The 17,794-nt window shown below is 42.4% G+C and overlaps 1 protein-coding gene across 3 annotated transcripts in view; it reads right to left on the minus strand.

Moving 5' to 3' along the window:
• Positions 1 to 1,039: 1,039 nt before the first annotated feature.
• Positions 1,040 to 17,794, minus strand: part of fndc3ba (fibronectin type III domain containing 3Ba) — a 92,487-nt gene continuing 75,732 nt past the window's right edge. For all 3 annotated transcript variants that reach the window (XM_046411961.1, XM_046411963.1, XM_046411962.1), the window contains exons 24-27: positions 15,340 to 15,564; positions 9,736 to 9,902; positions 8,387 to 8,514; positions 1,040 to 5,917 (exon numbers count right to left, since the gene is read on the minus strand). In XM_046411961.1, coding sequence (XP_046267917.1) covers positions 5,606 to 5,917; positions 8,387 to 8,514; positions 9,736 to 9,902; positions 15,340 to 15,564 — 832 coding nt within the window. In that variant the 3' untranslated portion in view covers positions 1,040 to 5,605. The remainder of the gene's footprint in view (positions 5,918 to 8,386; positions 8,515 to 9,735; positions 9,903 to 15,339; positions 15,565 to 17,794) is intronic.

Genomic DNA, 17,794 nt, shown 5'->3' on the forward strand with positions numbered 1-17,794 from the left:
TATTAAATCTTCAGGATAGAAACAAAACAGTGCAGTAAATTCCAGGGAGACATTTTTAACATTTACACTTGTGATAGCTATAAAGCTACACTGTATAGACAAAAGTATTAGGACACACGTTTTTATTATTGAACTCAGGTGTGGTATAGGGCTGTTGTGCAGGGGTCAGGCTCGGCCCCTTACTTCCAGTGAAGGGAAACCTTAATGCTTCATCATACCAAGACATTTTGGACAATGCTATGCTTCAACAGCTATGCAGTCGTGGATCAGCGGTTAGGGTGTCGGACCCGTAACCGGTGGATCGCTGGTTCGATTCCCCGTCCCGGTGTCCATGGCTGAGGTACCCTTGAGCAAGGTACCTAACCCCCACTGCTCCCTGGGCGCTGCACGCGGTCGCCCACTGCCCCGGGTTTGCTGTGTGTGTGTGTGCACGTCACTTGGGTGGGTTAAATGCAGAGAACAAATTTCGTTGGAGTGAGTTCCCTCCAATGACAAAATATGTCACTTTAACTTTAACTTTTTAACTTTAACTTTGTGGCAACAGTTTGTTGAAGGCCCTTTTCTATTCCAGCATGACTGTGCCCCAGTGCACAAAGCAAAGCTCCATAAAGACATGGTTGGATGAGTTTGGTGTGGAGAAACTTGACTGGCCCACACAGAGCCCTGACCGCAACCCCATCCAACACCTTTGGGATAAACTGGAACAGAGACTGAGAGCCAGGCCTTTTCATCCAACATCAGTGCCTGACCTCACAAATGCTCTACTGCATGAATGGGCTAAAATTCCCACAGAAACACTCCAAAGGCCTATGGAAAGCCTTCCCAGATGAGTGGAAGCTGTTATAGCTGCAAAACTGTCTGTGTATTTAGAATGTGAGGTCATGAAAGTCCCAGTTTGTGTAATTATGAGGTCCCAATACTTTGGTCTATTTAGCAGCCATGTGACAATGATGTGACAAAGTAGTTAATATGTTTCTCTGCAGAAGAATCGGTGCGTAGATGTGGTGACTAATAATGAATGATACAGGTGAAATCAAAGTCAGAAAAAAGTCAAAACATTTATTGGGCATAAATATATTATATATACGCTACCGATACAGTTACGTCTTACATACATAGGGTAGTATTTGCAAAAATCTATACATTAAAATTGATATGGCAGTTTCTTTTATATAATGCATATGAAATTGTCTAACATTTACAATACAAGAAGAAATGCATGAATTTCTTTTCTTTTTTTCAATTCGTAGACCATGACAACATTGGAATGTTTGTTTTTAAATCGTGAGGTAAAAATATGTTTCTTTTTTTGTCTCGCTTAAAAAATAGTTAAATACCTGTGAGTCTCTGTATGTTTGTCAAATCGCCAAATTCTCAGTCAAAATCTCTACTTACTGTAAAACGTAAAAAACAAAATAAAACAAAACAAAAAAAATTAAAAGAAGAAACAAACATCAGAAGGCACAGACGTGGGGTTGCTGGGCAAACAAATCGTCTCTCATTCTTGACATACCCATCAAATGTGCAGGACCTGCAGGATGGGTGGGTGTTTGGGTGGGAAGGGCAGAAAATCACCAGCATTTTAAGAATAACTAAAAAAAAAAAAAAGAAATAGAAAAAAACAACAACAAAGCACATAAAGGGAGTACCCTGCCCACAAACGCACAGCCTTTTAGTTAACACTCCGTTAACCTCAGACTATACAATACTAACACGACTGGCCTGAGCTCGGCCAAACACAAGGTGAACCTCTGCTCTCCCACTGGGGCATTAAGGCTTGAAAGTAGAGGGGAATAAAGGGGGCTGCGGGTGGGCAACAAAACACCAGGGATTTAACAAAAGGACACCTCACACATCACCCGTCGACTACAATGCAACAGGTTAGGTAGACACCGTAAGCATGTCTGAGAGAGGCATCCTACTCCCTATGAGCTGTGCTTCCTTTGTTACCTTAGTCTGCGTTCTGTAGGGAGCAGGGTGCCACGTTTGAGAAGCACAGAACCGCGCTCCAGCAATGCCAATGTCACAGTGACGCCAACGACAGAATAATGCCAATGTATGTAACAGAAGGCGTTGGCAGTAGTGTTTGGAACAGAGCCAAGGACCTCATGTCTCCTCTCGCTCGTATTAACCTCATCAAGACTAATGCTCGGCATAAAAAAAGTGCTTCAACTCTGTTAGTCATAATGTATTACCATCTCATTCTATAGCTCTATAGATATCTCTGCATATCATCTCTTAGCAAAATACTGGATACAAAATACTCACTACTGCTATACCAGCACTAGCCTGAACAAGGAATCGTCAATATTATTATTGTCATCATCTGCCTGAAATCATCGTATGATTGTTTTTGCCTTTTTTTTCTTTTAATTTTCTGTGTGAAATCAGGTTGTGTTACTCTCCTCCAAAAGGGGGCTACACATTTCAAAATGGCACATTTTTTGCTTTACAAAACAAAATAATAAAAGATAATATGAAAAGAAGCATAATCACAGATCAAGTTAATGTTTTTTTTTCCTTTTGAGAGAATAATAATAACAATAATAATAATCGTAATGCTGCGTCGTTACAGAAGAACATCACAGAACCCTTTAGACGACTGCGAACGCAACATCTAGTGGATACGAGAAGCCGGCACTTTGGCAGTAAAACAGTAAAAAGATATCAGAAGCTTCATTATAACACTAGTCAGAAAAAAAGAGCCAAAGGCAGCAACTTTTATCCCGATACAGATGACTTGACCCTAAGGCCTGGCTTTGCTACATGTCTCTCTAAGCATTACAAGAACTGCTCGGCTGTGCATGGCCGAAACAGGAGATGAAAAAACAAACAAACAAATAAACAAACAAAAAAAAAACCAAACAAAAAACACAAAGGCATTTGGTTACATGTTTGAAACGGCAATGATAACTACAATGCATGGACTGATGAGCTACAGGTTCCTAACAGCTGTAAGAGAAATACTTAAAGGGTTACTGAGATAAGGAATGCTGGCCTTAATCATACAATCTAACATACATCCATTTTTAAAAAAAAAATTAAAAAGAAAAAAAAAAACATGCTACAAGGAAAAAAAATTAGTATATAACTACACTTGTCTCTTAATCTTTAAACAATAAATAAATGAAGATTGCACTGTAATTGGCATGTAAAGTACTGTATGCAAATATATAGTATAAATAAAACCTAGAAAAGAACTCTACCTTAACTTTCCCATCAACTTTGGCAAAGGTATTTTGAGCTAGTAAACCACTTTGCTTACTGACATACAGGAGCAAGGCACAGCATAGACAGAAGACAAGATACAGCATCAAAAAAAAGAAAGAAGAAAGGAAATGGTAAAAGAGGGGGAGGAAGACAGAGAGAAACAGAGGCTATTATGATGACGAGAATGACAGCGATGGGGATGACAGGATTAGATCTCCCCTCTGTAAGGCCTTATCCCTGAGGTACGTTACAGGCTGCCAATCAGAGCTGAGAGGTGGGGCTAAACTACTGCCCCACCTCTCTTCCATACCCGCCATTCCCTCTCACTCCTTCTACCCCCGTGAACCACCACACGAAAGTAGACATGTCACACATTAATCACGCAGGTCAGGGTGACTTCTTTGGATCAGGGTATGTACTGGATGTACCTTGGCTTTGTTTTTCGGGATAAAAACGGGAGGGTGGGGGTGGGGTTCAGGAGTTAGACGGGAGGTCAGGCCGGATGTTACATTGTGTCAGAATGCCCTGTTCGGTTGAGTTGTGTTCTGTCGAAGGCTTGTTTGGTTAGTGAACATTAGTTCAAGTCCCCAGAGAACATGTCCGTCTGAGGAGAGACCACAGACTTGCAACTGCTCTGATTACATGTCAATAAAGCACCTTTAAATAGAGAGAGACTGAGTGTGAGAGAGAGAGAGAGAGAGAGAGAGAATAAAAAGGGAGAGAAAGAGAGAGAATAGTGCATGGGCAGAAGGATGGGATGGATCGAAAGCAGGAGAAGAGCAGCCAGAGCAAAAGGTAATGACAGATAATTATGGGCAGGAGAGGAGAAAAGTGATGAAGAGTCTTCAAATGTATCGATTCACAGACTAGGTGGAATCAGAAAATACAGCAATGCCCTGGCTGGGAGCTGGTTAAATGTCACGTGGGGGATAAAGCTGAAGCTAACTCCTAATGGCTTTCCTGGTTAACACACACAGCTCTGAGAAGGGCGGCTAGCTGGCAGGCTGTTAGCACCTCCGGGTCTTTGACGCTACGAGCATATTGCTACTAAAGCTACAAATAAACAGGTTGAAGCAACGGTACTTGAGATGTTAGATTATAGAAGGACTGACCGGGGGCCAATCAAATGATCAGCCCAGCCATTTCCTGATAAATGTAGCCAATGACAATCCCAGCCCGGCTTCCTTAACTCTAAAGCCAGTTTATGCCCGACATTCGAATACCTACAAGGGTTCATATTCTGATCCAAGACCAGTGTTTAAGGGCTCCTTCAAGCGTTTGCACACGCTGCTTAACTGACATCAGAGCTGCTGTTTGTAAGCACCAAGAATTGACTCCTCCCCTTTCACACTGTAGTTCAGACCTTACATTGCCATCACTTATATTACATCACTTCTATAGCATCATATATATTTGTTATTTTATATATATATATACACATTGTGTGTATATATATATTAGATTACTGGTTTTCCATTCTTTCTTAGATATAATAAAATCACAGGATAGCAGCATCTTACACCACACATGAATTGCATCACTTTGGTAGCTGAATGAGTGAGTGATTGAATGTTAAAAGCTGAGCAGATATGTGATTGGAAGAAATGTGTGTGTTTCTCACTGTGATTGCATGAACGTAATTGTACAAGCATGTATGTGTACATAAATTTCAACATGTGGTGTGTGTGTGTGTGAGTGTGTGTGTACACTGGGTCTTTGCCAGTGTATGCTTGTGTGTGAGAGCAGGTGCAGATTGCATGAACTGACCGACAGCCTGTAGTAGAGTAGTAACAAACTGAGTAATAAGGTATGAACTGCTAAAGCTTTGAAGGCCTACATTGGAATATGGCTGAAATGAATAAAGACTGCAGCACAAAAAAAATTAAAAAAAACAAAATTACACATTGAAAAACAAAAAAAAAAAGGTAAGGCAATCACCGTCAAGAAATATACACGTTCTCTAATCGTTTAGATATGTGTTGTTGTTTTTTTTTAAAAAAAATACAAAATAAAAACATGCAAGTCAGTCTGAGGAGCAACTGCTCTGCTCACAGCTATTTTAAGGCTTGATTATCAGTTTTCTTTCCCAAGCGAGGTACAGCTAAGACAAGGCTTCCCTCGACAGAAATCCTTAACAAATGAGACAGACAATGATACAAAGACAACCGAGACATAGAGAGAAATGAGACCACACCGAGTGAAGGCAGAAGACAACAGGAACAAGGTGAGGAAAGCCAGAATCGATACTTTGACTAAAAAAAAAACAAAAACAAAAAAAAAGAAAACATACATAGCCTTTGAAGTATATCAAGTGTTTGTTTTGATTTCATCGATTCTTTCATAGACTCTGTGATTTTTTTTTGCTTTCTCTTTCTATCCTTTAGGTAAAATTCCCTCACTTCATGAAGAAGTACTGCAGCACGCAGGCGATGAGGATGGAGAGGCCTGCGAACACGCACACGATGAGCGCGGCGAAGCGCTCGTCGGTGGAGATCAGGCCCGCCCCTTTGCCTGTTTCCACGGCGCACAAGTCTCCCGACAATGCCGTCTCCTGGCGACGCAGCGCGAACAAGGAGGAGGGGCTCAGTGGTCCACACAGTTCCTGGCACGAATCCAGGCAGCGGCGGCAGGCGCCCACGCGGAAACGATAGTCTGTGTTGCCCTGCAGACCGGAGATCTGGAACACGGCCTCTTCTCCCTTAAAAACCTGCGAGTGAAGAGAAAGATGGACAGGATGGAGTTTTAACAGCCAGGTTTGGAAAAACACATGACCGTACTTTGAGGAAGCACATACTAGGGTTAGCACTGTCTCTTAAAAATGGGTTCAAAATGACCCCAGCACTGTTTTCAATCACCCTGAAATGTTGTAAGGCCAGTGCGGACGTAGAATCAACCGTCAATCGTCAAATCTGTAGATTAAAAAAAAAAAACCCTAATCAGAGATGGGCGACCCCCCTCCTCTAGGCTGCGCCCTTGAGGGAGAGTCTATGAAACTGCACTCATTTTCAAATACAAGCTGACAGAGTTTGCCGCCGGACTGCACACTTTCCTTTGATAATGATCCCATGGTAAGCTTGTACAGGCTTGGTTAGCTCCGACTGCCAACCAGCTGGCTGTTTCTGCTACACCAAGCTGCGGTCAGACGGTCACGCTGTTCGCAAGTCTCCCTGGTTGCTGTCTGCTTACCTTCAGCATTACACACTACATAGCCACAAGTCCACATCCCCTACAGTGGTTTTGCAGTCCTCATACCTACATCTTTTGTAAGTAAGTAAATCTAAGCAAGAAATTTATTCAAGAAAAAAAAACAACCCACAGTGACAGTTGATTACACTGAAGGTGCAGCGAGTGAAATGAGCTAGTTGGTATTTTTTTGGAATAGAGACGTGGACACTCGCTACAGGTCACAGTGGTGAAGCGGTTTGTTTTCGCAGTGTGGGCATAGTGAAGCTCTCAGCAGGGGTCCCATTTACAGAGGAAACCGGTTCAAGTCAAATTACGAGAACAAACATGGAGCGGGTTGTCACGACCGTAACGCAGCGAGCAGATCAGCCACCCCCCATACCGGGTGCATAATGTTTGCAACACCTGAATCTGAGCAGGATATGCAAATAAGTTTCAATAGAAAACCTTAAGGACACATAAAGTCAAAGGTTTGTATCCTTACAGCCAGTTTTTCCCATTAATGGAGCCCATATTTCCTCATTTCTGTGTCTTGTAATCCAACACGTCACAACACAGTGACGCTGTATCAATTTTGATCTTATGACATTTCATTTTGTAGTTGAAGACGCACAAGAACGACGATTACTGTTGAGGTTTAGGAAAGAAGCTCACGGTTAGGAACACGTCTACCTGTTGTCCTCATGTCTCCTTCTGTGGTGTACACTTTCTCCTCCTCCTCTGGTCTCCATGGCGGAGAGGAGGTTGTGCTGCTCAGGCCTGTTTGCTGACAGGATCCACATTCATTATTTATGTTTATAATCTATCTATAATTTTGTCATCCTGATTGGACATACTATAATTTTATTATGTTTGTCTGTTCTGTACAAACAGTATTTATTGCTTTCTGCCCGTTCTGGCAGAGATGTCCCTCATCTCTTGCTCCTCTTGTGGTGTCTTCCATGTTTTTCAAATTAGTATTTTTATCCTTATCTGACTCAAAGATCTAAAGGCAGAGCGTGTGGTATGTACAGATTATAAAGTTCCTCGAGTTGAATTTGGGTTTTGAAATATTGAGCTTTATAAATAAAACTGACTTGACTTGTAGCTGATCACGAACAGCGAAGTGTTTCTTTCTCTAAGGAATATGTCTAAGTGTGCATATGTGTGTGCACTGATCTTTAGTTTTAGCCTTCAGAATGTCAGAACGCCATGCTTCTCTTGTTCATGAATGAGGTGGGCAAATGAACCCGGAGAGTATGCAGACATTGACTCACTGTCCTCCTGACTGCGACACTGAGAGACACATTCAACGAGAGGACAAACACGGGCAGGGGGGAAGCATGCAACCACGTGACAAGCAGCCACGATGATTCGTACCGACAGCTCATGTGTGTGCGCATTTACAAAATGACAGAACACACATCACACATCCCCACGTGCACACATGTACACACAGCTTCTGTTTGGTCTGTGGTGAGCATCAGCAGCTCTTCCCTCCAACCATTCGGTAATTCGATAAAAGAGATGAAAACGGTCCTGAAGACAAATGTCTTTCTGTCCGCAATCAACCAGCCTGCTCGCAGCTCAAACCGCCAGCCGCCCAATCCCACATTTCTCAGTGTAATCCAAGTGCTTTTTGAGTTGTTTCTGTGTTGTGACTCTCATTAAAATCCTTCAGTACCATTCAGTCAATTCTTTGGGCAATGCATTTTGGGTTCCATTTCATGCTGTGTCTCCCAGTGAGGAGAAGATATCGCCGTGTGTGTGTGTGTTTCACTCTTCTTTGATTCCTCTTCATGTTCCTGTCGAGCTGTGCGCGTGGTTGAGTGCTCTTTAATACCTTCCCAATCAATACAAATTGAATTTTTCTTTCCCTCAGGGAGATTAGAAAATATCCTTCACAACATTTGGAATCAATCAAATAGCTCCTAAAAATAATTCCCCAAGAGGGGCTCTGAGACGCCAGAGCTCTCAACACTCCCCTGGTGTGACCTGTGAGGGTGAGACGAACCTGTTTGTATTCTGACTCGCGTCCCACCAGCACCTGGAGCACGTAGCTCACAGGATCTCCCCTCATTGGTGGGATTGTCTCCCATGTGATCTCACACGTGTTCCCCTCCAGCTGGTGCACTCTGGGAGCTGTTGGAATAAATGGCCATTGAAAACATGATGTCAATCACGTGGCTTCGTACAAAGAAAAGAAATATAATATTAAACAAAATTTGGACCTTCTACATTTGGGGTCATTAAGATGTATTTAACTCGCAAACATAAAGAAGCACAAAAATAGAACATGTGTATTCTCTCACTCCAGAAGGCCTAATAACAGCTCAAGCTACCTGTTTATTAATTAAACACTAAAGTCCATCTCTCTAACAGACTGTCTACCGTTTACCAGCTGTTGGTCTTCTTAAGTTCATTGTTGTTTGCTTGTTTGTTTACTTATTTTTTGTTATGTCTTGCTCTGTGATGTGTCCTTGCATTTGATTTTGCGGTCTTACAATCTTCCTTGCTGCTGTGACACTAAAATAAATAGTGTCACATAAAATAAAAAATAATATTACCTAATAAAAAATATTACCTTATGATCTTATCTCTCTCCTAGAATATAATTCTTTATATCAGCAGTAATGGCTGTAGCCAACTAATAAATGTTTTGTTGCAAAGCAATAATATCCTTGGGGGATAATATAATTTTGTACCGGAAATAACAACACATCCAGTTCTGACTGCATTAACTGCTGTGCTAAATATGGCCCACATGCTACTAAACTCCGCTTAGGGACGTATTAATTGAATTGTCCCAACTCCTCTCGCTCTTTATTGTTCTGAATGAAAGCTGATCTGCAGAGAACCTTTTGGACAGTTCACATGCACTGCTAACAGCACTCATACTTTGTGGTTATATCACCCTTTACTATGATAACTGTAGCTGTAATAAGCCGCTGCCTCTGAGTTTACAGCAAACACCACATACTGGAGGCAATAATCAAGCAAGGCCACAGTAAACATGTCGTCTCTAACAATAGAAGCACATGTATTGCCATTTTTTAGCCTATTTTAAGCCACCCAGCATAACTCCCAAACTGCTGGAGCCAAGTGCAACAACTCTTCAAAAGTTCAAACTTATCCCATCTGTAATGTTACTGGCAATTTATGCTTAAATAAATTAAAATCAGCTGCACAACACCAACTTCTTCTCATCAGAGATTAGTTTACTAAATATTTACAGTAGGGGGGTGTGGGCCAGGACAGCATAAGAGATGTTTCCTAGCAAACAAATTAACTAGCTAAGTGACACTCACTGTTCACAGTGCAACAAAACACAGACAAAGACACACTTTGCCTGGGTCAGTTTACCTTTGAGGGCAGGGGGTACAGACTTGGTGGTGCTGAAGGTGTGTGTGTCAGAGAACGGACCCTCTCCAGCATCGCTGATGGCTTGTATTCTGAAGCTGTAGCTGCTGGACTCAATCAGTCGCTGGACTTTGTAGGTGTGGCTGGGACCGCGGTAGATCGTCACAAACCTGAACAAAGGACGTAATGAAAAGAGAGAGAGAGAATGAGCCGTAAATCTAGAGAGAGATCTGCCAAATCAGAATAAGGGATAGGACAGGAAGTAAAAGATAAAAGAGGAGGGGAAGAGTGAGGTGAAGGTGAGAGAAACGAGTGATGGTGCGATGAATTGATTAGAGGAAAGGAGAGGTGTGATGATATGGTTACAGACTCAAAAGAGCTTAAGATATGAAGCAGCGAGGAATGAGACAATACGTGGACTGCACTGACCACTAAATCAGTATTGAGGACTCATTCAGACTCATTTTCAGAATTCAACTGATGTATATTTCCTGTACTTTAGTCTTTATTCGCCCCTCATCGGCACCAAAAAAAGAGGCTGCATCGACATAGATTTAGAATATAGAGACTTGAAGTGTGATTGTCTTAAGAAACAAAGTAGTTAAGACCTTGAAAAGTACCAGGGATGTGGTGATTTATAAACACACAAGATGAATACTGACAAAGCCACAGTCACAAATCTGACAAAGCAAGCACCAAAACAAAGTTTCTGGCTGGCTGGATGGACAGATTGATGGACTCAAAGAAAGATGATAAGTGAGCCAGAGACAAATGGGAATTTGAGCTGAAAAGGGGTTATTTATCTCCACCATCAGCTTTTCAGCACAATAAGGTGAAATTTAAGAAAGTGAAGAAAGGAAGTTATGGCAGAGAGAGGGAAGAGAGAAAGAAAGACAAAGGTAACCGGGGCAAGGGAGAAGATAGGAGGCAAAGGAAGTCAGAGGAGGATATGAAGGAGAGGAGACATGAGGTGACTGGTAGAGTGGAGACGATGATGGAAGATCTGCTGCAAGAGGAAAGAGAAGAAGAGAGAGGTCACACTTTTAGCAGAAGGCCATAACTCCAGATGAGCTCTTTATGTAGCTGCGCTCCAGAGAAGTGATGTGTTTCTCTGGCTGATATATGATGTTGTTAATCCTTTGTCTCATTGCCAGGCCTTACAGTTAACACAAACACCCGGGGCTGGCAGAGTTCGTTCAGTGGCTGCGGCGTAAATGGTACGACTATCTCGTGTCTCACCTCGTTTACTCTCTGTTGACTTGCAGCTAACAGCCACAAGGCCAAGAAATTAGTCATTTTTGCGTATATGCAGTAAATACATCAACTTTTCCATTATCATAATTTTCCATCACGGAAACAATTAACACTCAGCAGAGCCCAGCCAATAAACACACACACAAAATCACCAGGCCACAGTTAATGAGATGAACTGCACCCTTGGTCCAGAGCCAAACAGACAATTAACCCCAACAAGGAACAGGGGAGGACAGAGAAGAGAGGGGTTAGACGCAGACAAGCAAGGGTGTGTTACTGTTCTGATTTTTTCTGGACTCATGGGAATGCAAATACCAGATTTTTTTTTTTTTACTTACATCTAAGTTACATCTTAAAACTTTGCTTTAATGGCACCAGTCCTTCATCCTCGCTTTCAAAGTGTAAAAGCAGGTTTGCACCTTGAATGTTTTGCTGTGAAAGCATGACTGTCAGACTGTTTTGTGACAAATTTTAGAAAGTATTAAAAAGGAGGATGTTGTTAAGCAATTACTGCTTGACTTGGATGTGTGCTCCATGGCTACTAAGTACTGATAAGTTTAGTATCAGAGACAAAGAAAGAGTGACAGCTTGTGGCAGCGGTTGAACTGCGACTGGCTGTGCAGAAAAACAAATGGGGTGTTAAAATAAAATGCCTGAACACTAGGATGAAGGGATAGAGAAATGAGAAATGTGGACAAATGTGTAAACAAATGTGAGTGACAGGTGAATAGATAATGGAGAAATAAAGGAGTGAAGTTGATGAATAGATGGAAGAACTGAATTTAACAAAGAAGGACAGAAGAAGGGGGATGGCAGATGGATGACAGTGAGGACACACAGCGATAGAGGGATGAATGTGTAATTGTTGTGAAAGACAGAAACTGCACCCAAGCTTTGCTCCCAGTGCCTGTTCTTCATCTTGCACTCATCTTAAAAATCCACTGTTTCCTTTGCACTGCACTAACGCTCCCAATACCCCTGCCAGAGGGGATTCTGGGTAATAGGGATGCGGAGAAAGCGAAATGAGAAAAATCAAACTCATCCAGCTTAAAGGGCAGCAACAGAGTGAGGAAAACAAATTAAAATGAAAAAGTGAGGGAAGACAGGGAACAAGCAACAGGTCTGCATACATGGAGATAAGACTGGGAAAAAATAAGTTGTGGGAGGAAGTGTGACAGAGAAGGAGACGGGAGGAAAGTAAAGAAAGAGGATTCAATATTGTGAACTCGAGAAAACAGCGTCCTTTATCATCTTAGGCGCGCACAAAGACGTGGAAGCGTGGATGGGAGGAAAACATAGAGGATGAAAGATAAGGGGGGAGGGAGAAGATATATGAAAGGGGGCACACATTTCTCCAGAGGTCCTGCAGAGGTGAAGTCACCTTTCTAACAATAAAATGAGATGAATAAATATGAATTACATTTTCCAGGGACAAAGTGAGAGTGAGAGAGAGAGAGAGACAGACAGAGAGAGAGAGGAGGAGAGAAAGAGAAGGAGAGAGGGAGAAAGAGGGGGGAGAGAGAGAGAGAGAAAGAGAGGAGAGTGAGAGAGAAAGGAGGAGAGAGGGAGAAAGAGAGAGGGAGAGAGAGAGAGCGAGGGGAGAGAGAGAGAAAAGAGAGAGGGAGGTTGGAGGAGAGAGGAGGGGAGAGAGAGAGAGAAAGCAGAGACGGAGAGAGAGAGAGAGAGAGACATGAGGGAAGAGAGAGAGAGAGAGACAGAAGGGAGAGAGGGAGACAGGAGAGCGGGAGAGGGAGAGGGAGAGGAGGAGAGTGGGAGAGATAGAGAGAGAGAGAGAGAGAGAGAAAGGGGGGGAAGAGGGGGGAGAGAGAGAGGAGGAAAGGGGGAGAGAGAGGAGGGGAGAAGGAGAGGGAGAGAGAGGAGAGAGGAGGAGAGGGAGAGGAGAGAGGGAGAGGGAGAGGAGAGGGGGAGAGGGAGAGGGAGAGAGAGGAGAGAGGAGGAGAGAGGGAGAGTAGATATAAACAGACAGTAATGCTATTTGGTTAAAAATTGGCAGTGATGGAATTTATTTGCAAAATCTGAAATTATATTTGCAGCACCTTCAGCTGGCTATTCAATATGTTTGTTTACAAAGGAAAACATTTTCTCTCCCCTTTCAAAACGCCCTTCCAATCTCCTTTGTTGAATCATGATTAAGGTTTCATCAATAACAAAAAAACCCCCTGCTAATTCAAGGAAGTAGAGGGAAGTGGGTGGGTGGGCGCTTTAAACCAGCCTGTTATCTGGTGATAACACACACACACACACACACACACACACAGGGCATCGTCCTGCTAATGCAGCCACTAACACACCTAAATGCTTGAGTTACAAGTAATGAATCCTAAGCAAAGCCAGTTAGTTTGAATCTATCAGGAATGACACTTTGTCATTATGGAGCGATTGAACCACTTTCTGTATTACTTCTATCAACCAAACTACTTGCATTACAAGGTATCCCCCCCACCCCCCATCCCTCATTCCACACCATCGAGTGAGATCTGAGTCAACATTTTGTGAGTGTACAAAAATGTGGAAAGACAGAAAGCTTCCACTTCCACTTGAATCAACCAATCAACACTACTTAAAGTCTGTCTTAAGAGACTTTTCCAGCTCTCTGATGGTGGGTAGAGAGCAGGAAAACAGGCCAGACTAATGATAAATTGGTGACCAATTTAAGACTATTCTTAGACCAAACAAAGAGCTACCGAGGGACACAAACAAACTGGCTGGTTCCCTCCTCTCTAAATCCTTTGACAAAGGCCACTCAAACTGTCAATCATCTTATCCAGAACACAGAAATCATTAAAAAAAAAAATAAAAATGGAAGAAAATCAGACATAAGCACTTTTTATATGTTACTAAATGGCCTACTGTGCTCCTGTTTCCATGAGCACAAAGAGGAGCGGCATTAAGGATTCAAGGATTCAAGGAACTTTATTGTCAAACCAGCTCACATTCACATTCATTCAAATTACGTGCTCACATTGCACTTGCTCGCGTATGCAGTTTAAAACACGAGTTAGAGTGATGCACGCATCCCATTATGGCCGCCGAAACACAAACACGCAGGCTAGAGCACTGCCATGCCGGTGACTCTGCCAATTGGAAAAGGGTAAATGAAACTCTCGAAACAGTGAAAGCTGTTTTAATTTGGCTAACGGGGACTGCGTTTGTGTCTACATGCATCCTTCTGTGTGTGTGTATGTGCGAGTGTGTGTGTATCGAAAGGTTAACAGATCGCAGCCTGCCAGCGAGGGCCCCATCTGTTGCCTGCTGCACTCTGGACCATTCCAGGAGTGCCAAGATGCCAGTCTGATGGCTGCCAAGCTTCAATTTAAATACAGATAGTCAGCCAGCCATGATGACAGAAGACTGGATGGAAGAAGGGCGTGAGACAGTCTGACAGGCAGGCAGACAGGCAGGCAGATAAGAGTGCCGCTTCACCATTTTCTTGGATTTTGTCTTATTCCCACATCATCTTCTTTGCACTATTTTCACTCCCTACATTGTTTCTGCTGGGATTCTATTAAAGAATCTCTAAACTTAACTTAAAAGTGCCCACTTTTTCCACCAGTGTGTTATAAAGTCCCTGTCAGTGATCTTGCTCTGCCCTCATCCTGCCAATCCTCCGACACCCTGTTTCTCTTTTTGTCGCTCCTGTCTGACCAGTCAGTTAAATGGAGGGTTGATTGTCAGAAGCTGCATCTCGGCTGGATCCCGATGCCCTCAACGTGACCACTCACTGGTACATCTGGTTACCGCATACATAAAAAAAGGGGGAAAAAAGCCCTGTGTGTGTGTGTGCGGTTCGTGTGTAGTATTGACCTTCTGGGTCCTGATTTGCGGTATTGACTAGCTGTGGGTTGAGGAGACAGCTGAGGCTCCATATGTGAAATACTCACTAATCTTGTCTAGTCTGTGGAGAAGTGTGTATTGTGTTGATCTGTGCCTTTTTTTGACCAAAAACATCTAAAAACCATGAAAAAAAAAGTTCATCTTCATGTAAAAAACAAAAAACTGTGCCGCTCACTGACATACATGCAGAACTCGCTGACTGTTGCTACTTCTCTTCAAGGTAAGCTGGGACTGGGCTTTAGTGTAATAAGCAATTAAGTGGAATGAGAATTCATGAGAATATGAACGTACGGGTTGGCATTAAGTCAAATCCTTCTGTAGTTACTCTAAGAAAGACGCAATTATAAACCACCCAAGCAAAAGCTGCTGCGGATGACTTAAAGATTAGGTGTACAGTGTAGACAAAACTTGGCCTTCTCCTTTCTTTTCTTAATTATATAAATGTAAGCTTTAATTGTTTCCGTTTTTATGATGTGCACGTGTGTGTGTGTATTCCACCTGTGGTTCTTGTCCTCCATCTGTAACATGTAGATCACGTCTTCGGCAAGCAGGGTGCGAGTGTGCGTGTTGCCGGCATTCTCGCCCCACTTCAGCTTCAGGCTCTGAGGGCCAGCCGCTGAGCATTCGAGAGGGGGCGGGGCTGGAGGGAGGGGGCGTGTCCTCGTCAGCAGGGGGGGACTCAAGGGACTGGAGCCGATGGCATTCACTGCCTGGATCTGTACACTGCAAACCATAAGCAGAGGGAAAGGGAGATTAAAATTTGTTTGCTGCAGACTCTTACTGCGAAAATTCCTAAGAAAAATGTGCATTTTATGCTGAATGGATATTACATAATATTTCCAGAATAATGTCCTTCAAAATGTTGAGTTGTGTTTGAATTTATGTGTGCAGGGGTTAAGCTCACCCACAAAGACACGGTGTGTCTGCAGAACAATTTGTCTATTATTGCAGCAATTTTCAGTGAGGAGGCTGATCTGCTCTGTTGGCTTTTACCTCGGATGCTCCTGTGATCTCCTCGCCCATTACTAGTCTACCCTTACAATGCAATATGCTCTTTAGGATGAGGTTTAAATAAGTCAGACTTGCTGGACCACTTTCTTTCTGTACCCAGAGTGCTGCACACTGCTGTACGAAATTCACTGTTTGAAAATAATGTTTTTATTTTTCAAGCAACAGACAACAATTTCTTTCTTTTTGCACATCTTGATTATTCCAATTTACTCCTGGACGTGTATATGTTTTCTACTACACACCCATATCACATCAAATGCAAACACGAACGTGTCCACACACAAGGACATGCGGCTCTGCTACTAATTAAAAAAGAAACTGCGGAAATGGATTTTTGTTTGTCAAGCTCCCCTGCTGCTTTTCTTCTAGGAATACCCCTCCTTTCAACACCCTTTGTCTGTCAATGTCTGATTGGCTGATTAGCATCCATATCAGAGGCCCTCGGCCTGAGAGCGTCTACCGCCTGACATTTAATTGCGGATTCTCTGTACCTGTAACCTTTCATCATAATTCATGCAGCTGAGCGAAGCCAGTGGAGAAAGGGCAATGTTCATCCATCCACGGGGCAACTAAGCATATAGACAGATGATGATGATGAGGGATAGAGAAGAAAGGAGAAAATGAAAGGTAAGGAAGCTTAACTTTGGATGATGAGAGATTACATAAAGTTATACAGGGATTTAGATATTAATGTTTAGAATGGATGTAGTTATTTTAACGGAGCATTTGGTTTCACCATGAAGTGAAGAAAACTAAGATCGCAGGAAACACAGATCTGCAGACAGATCGTTCTAGTTACAGGTTTTTGTCAGAAGCCACTGTGAGGAACTAATGCAATTAATGTGACCTTCAGCGTTCTCCCTGTCAGTTTAAATGTGCACGTTGTGATTCTGTGATTTTAGTTATGTGTGAAAGTGCCAATTATCCTCTTAAGGAGTCCCTACAAACTTAAATACCTTTTAATAACACTGCTGTATTTAGACGTTATTAAGCTAAGATGCATAAGGACGGTTGACAAACCTGAAGGAAAAAAAATATCACTGCTAACGATGCTTTTTTTTTTTTAAAATAAAATTGTTGTGCACAATCTTTGAAAAAAGATTATGAAGCTTTCAATGAAAACAAAATACATTAAAAAGCTCAATCATTGCAAGGCGTTTTAGGTGTAAATTACTATTTAAACATATGACTATTGTTTCTGAGGACAGTTCTACCCAGAAAACCCTCCAGAAGTCTAATTATTCTTGATTAACAATGAAGACATTTTAAACCTGCACTAAAGCACACACAGTCCAATTCGTGACAGAGCAAACAACATTACTGTGGTCCTTCACCAAGTCATACACATGAATAAAATATGAATAATGTGATCTGAAGTACCCTATTGCTGTAAATAATAACCAGAATTATCGTCACTGGTACACACAAAAACTCCCACAGGCAGATTCTTGCACAAACACACACACACACACACACACACACACACACACACACTGTTCTGCCTCAGCAGCAGTCCTTATGCAAGAGAGCAGAGTGACATCGGACCAAAACAACCTCAGAATGAAAACAATGGTGTGTGATTACTCTGCCTCTTCACACGTCACCCTGCCATGGACATCCTCTCCCTTCCTCTCCCTCAATTCAGAGAACGCACTACACAATCGCTTGCCTGCACATAAATAAAGTACGTTTGCGCATGTATACACACACACACACACACACACACATTCAGGTAATAAAAAAATTGCTTACACAGAGGCATAGCAACAGTAGCTGGTGATTCAGATTACTGAGTAGTTGTTTACCGCTGCACATCACTGCAGATGCAAACATCTACTACTATATACCTTGAAACTCCCATTTTTGTGTAACATCAGTTCTGAAGAATGGACAAGGATGAGTTTGCTATGATTTTATAATCCAAAATATAAACAGAAATACT

The sequence above is a fragment of the Scatophagus argus genome, chromosome 15 (genome assembly GCF_020382885.2).
Source record: "Scatophagus argus isolate fScaArg1 chromosome 15, fScaArg1.pri, whole genome shotgun sequence".
Classification (NCBI taxonomy): Eukaryota; Metazoa; Chordata; class Actinopteri; family Scatophagidae; genus Scatophagus; species Scatophagus argus.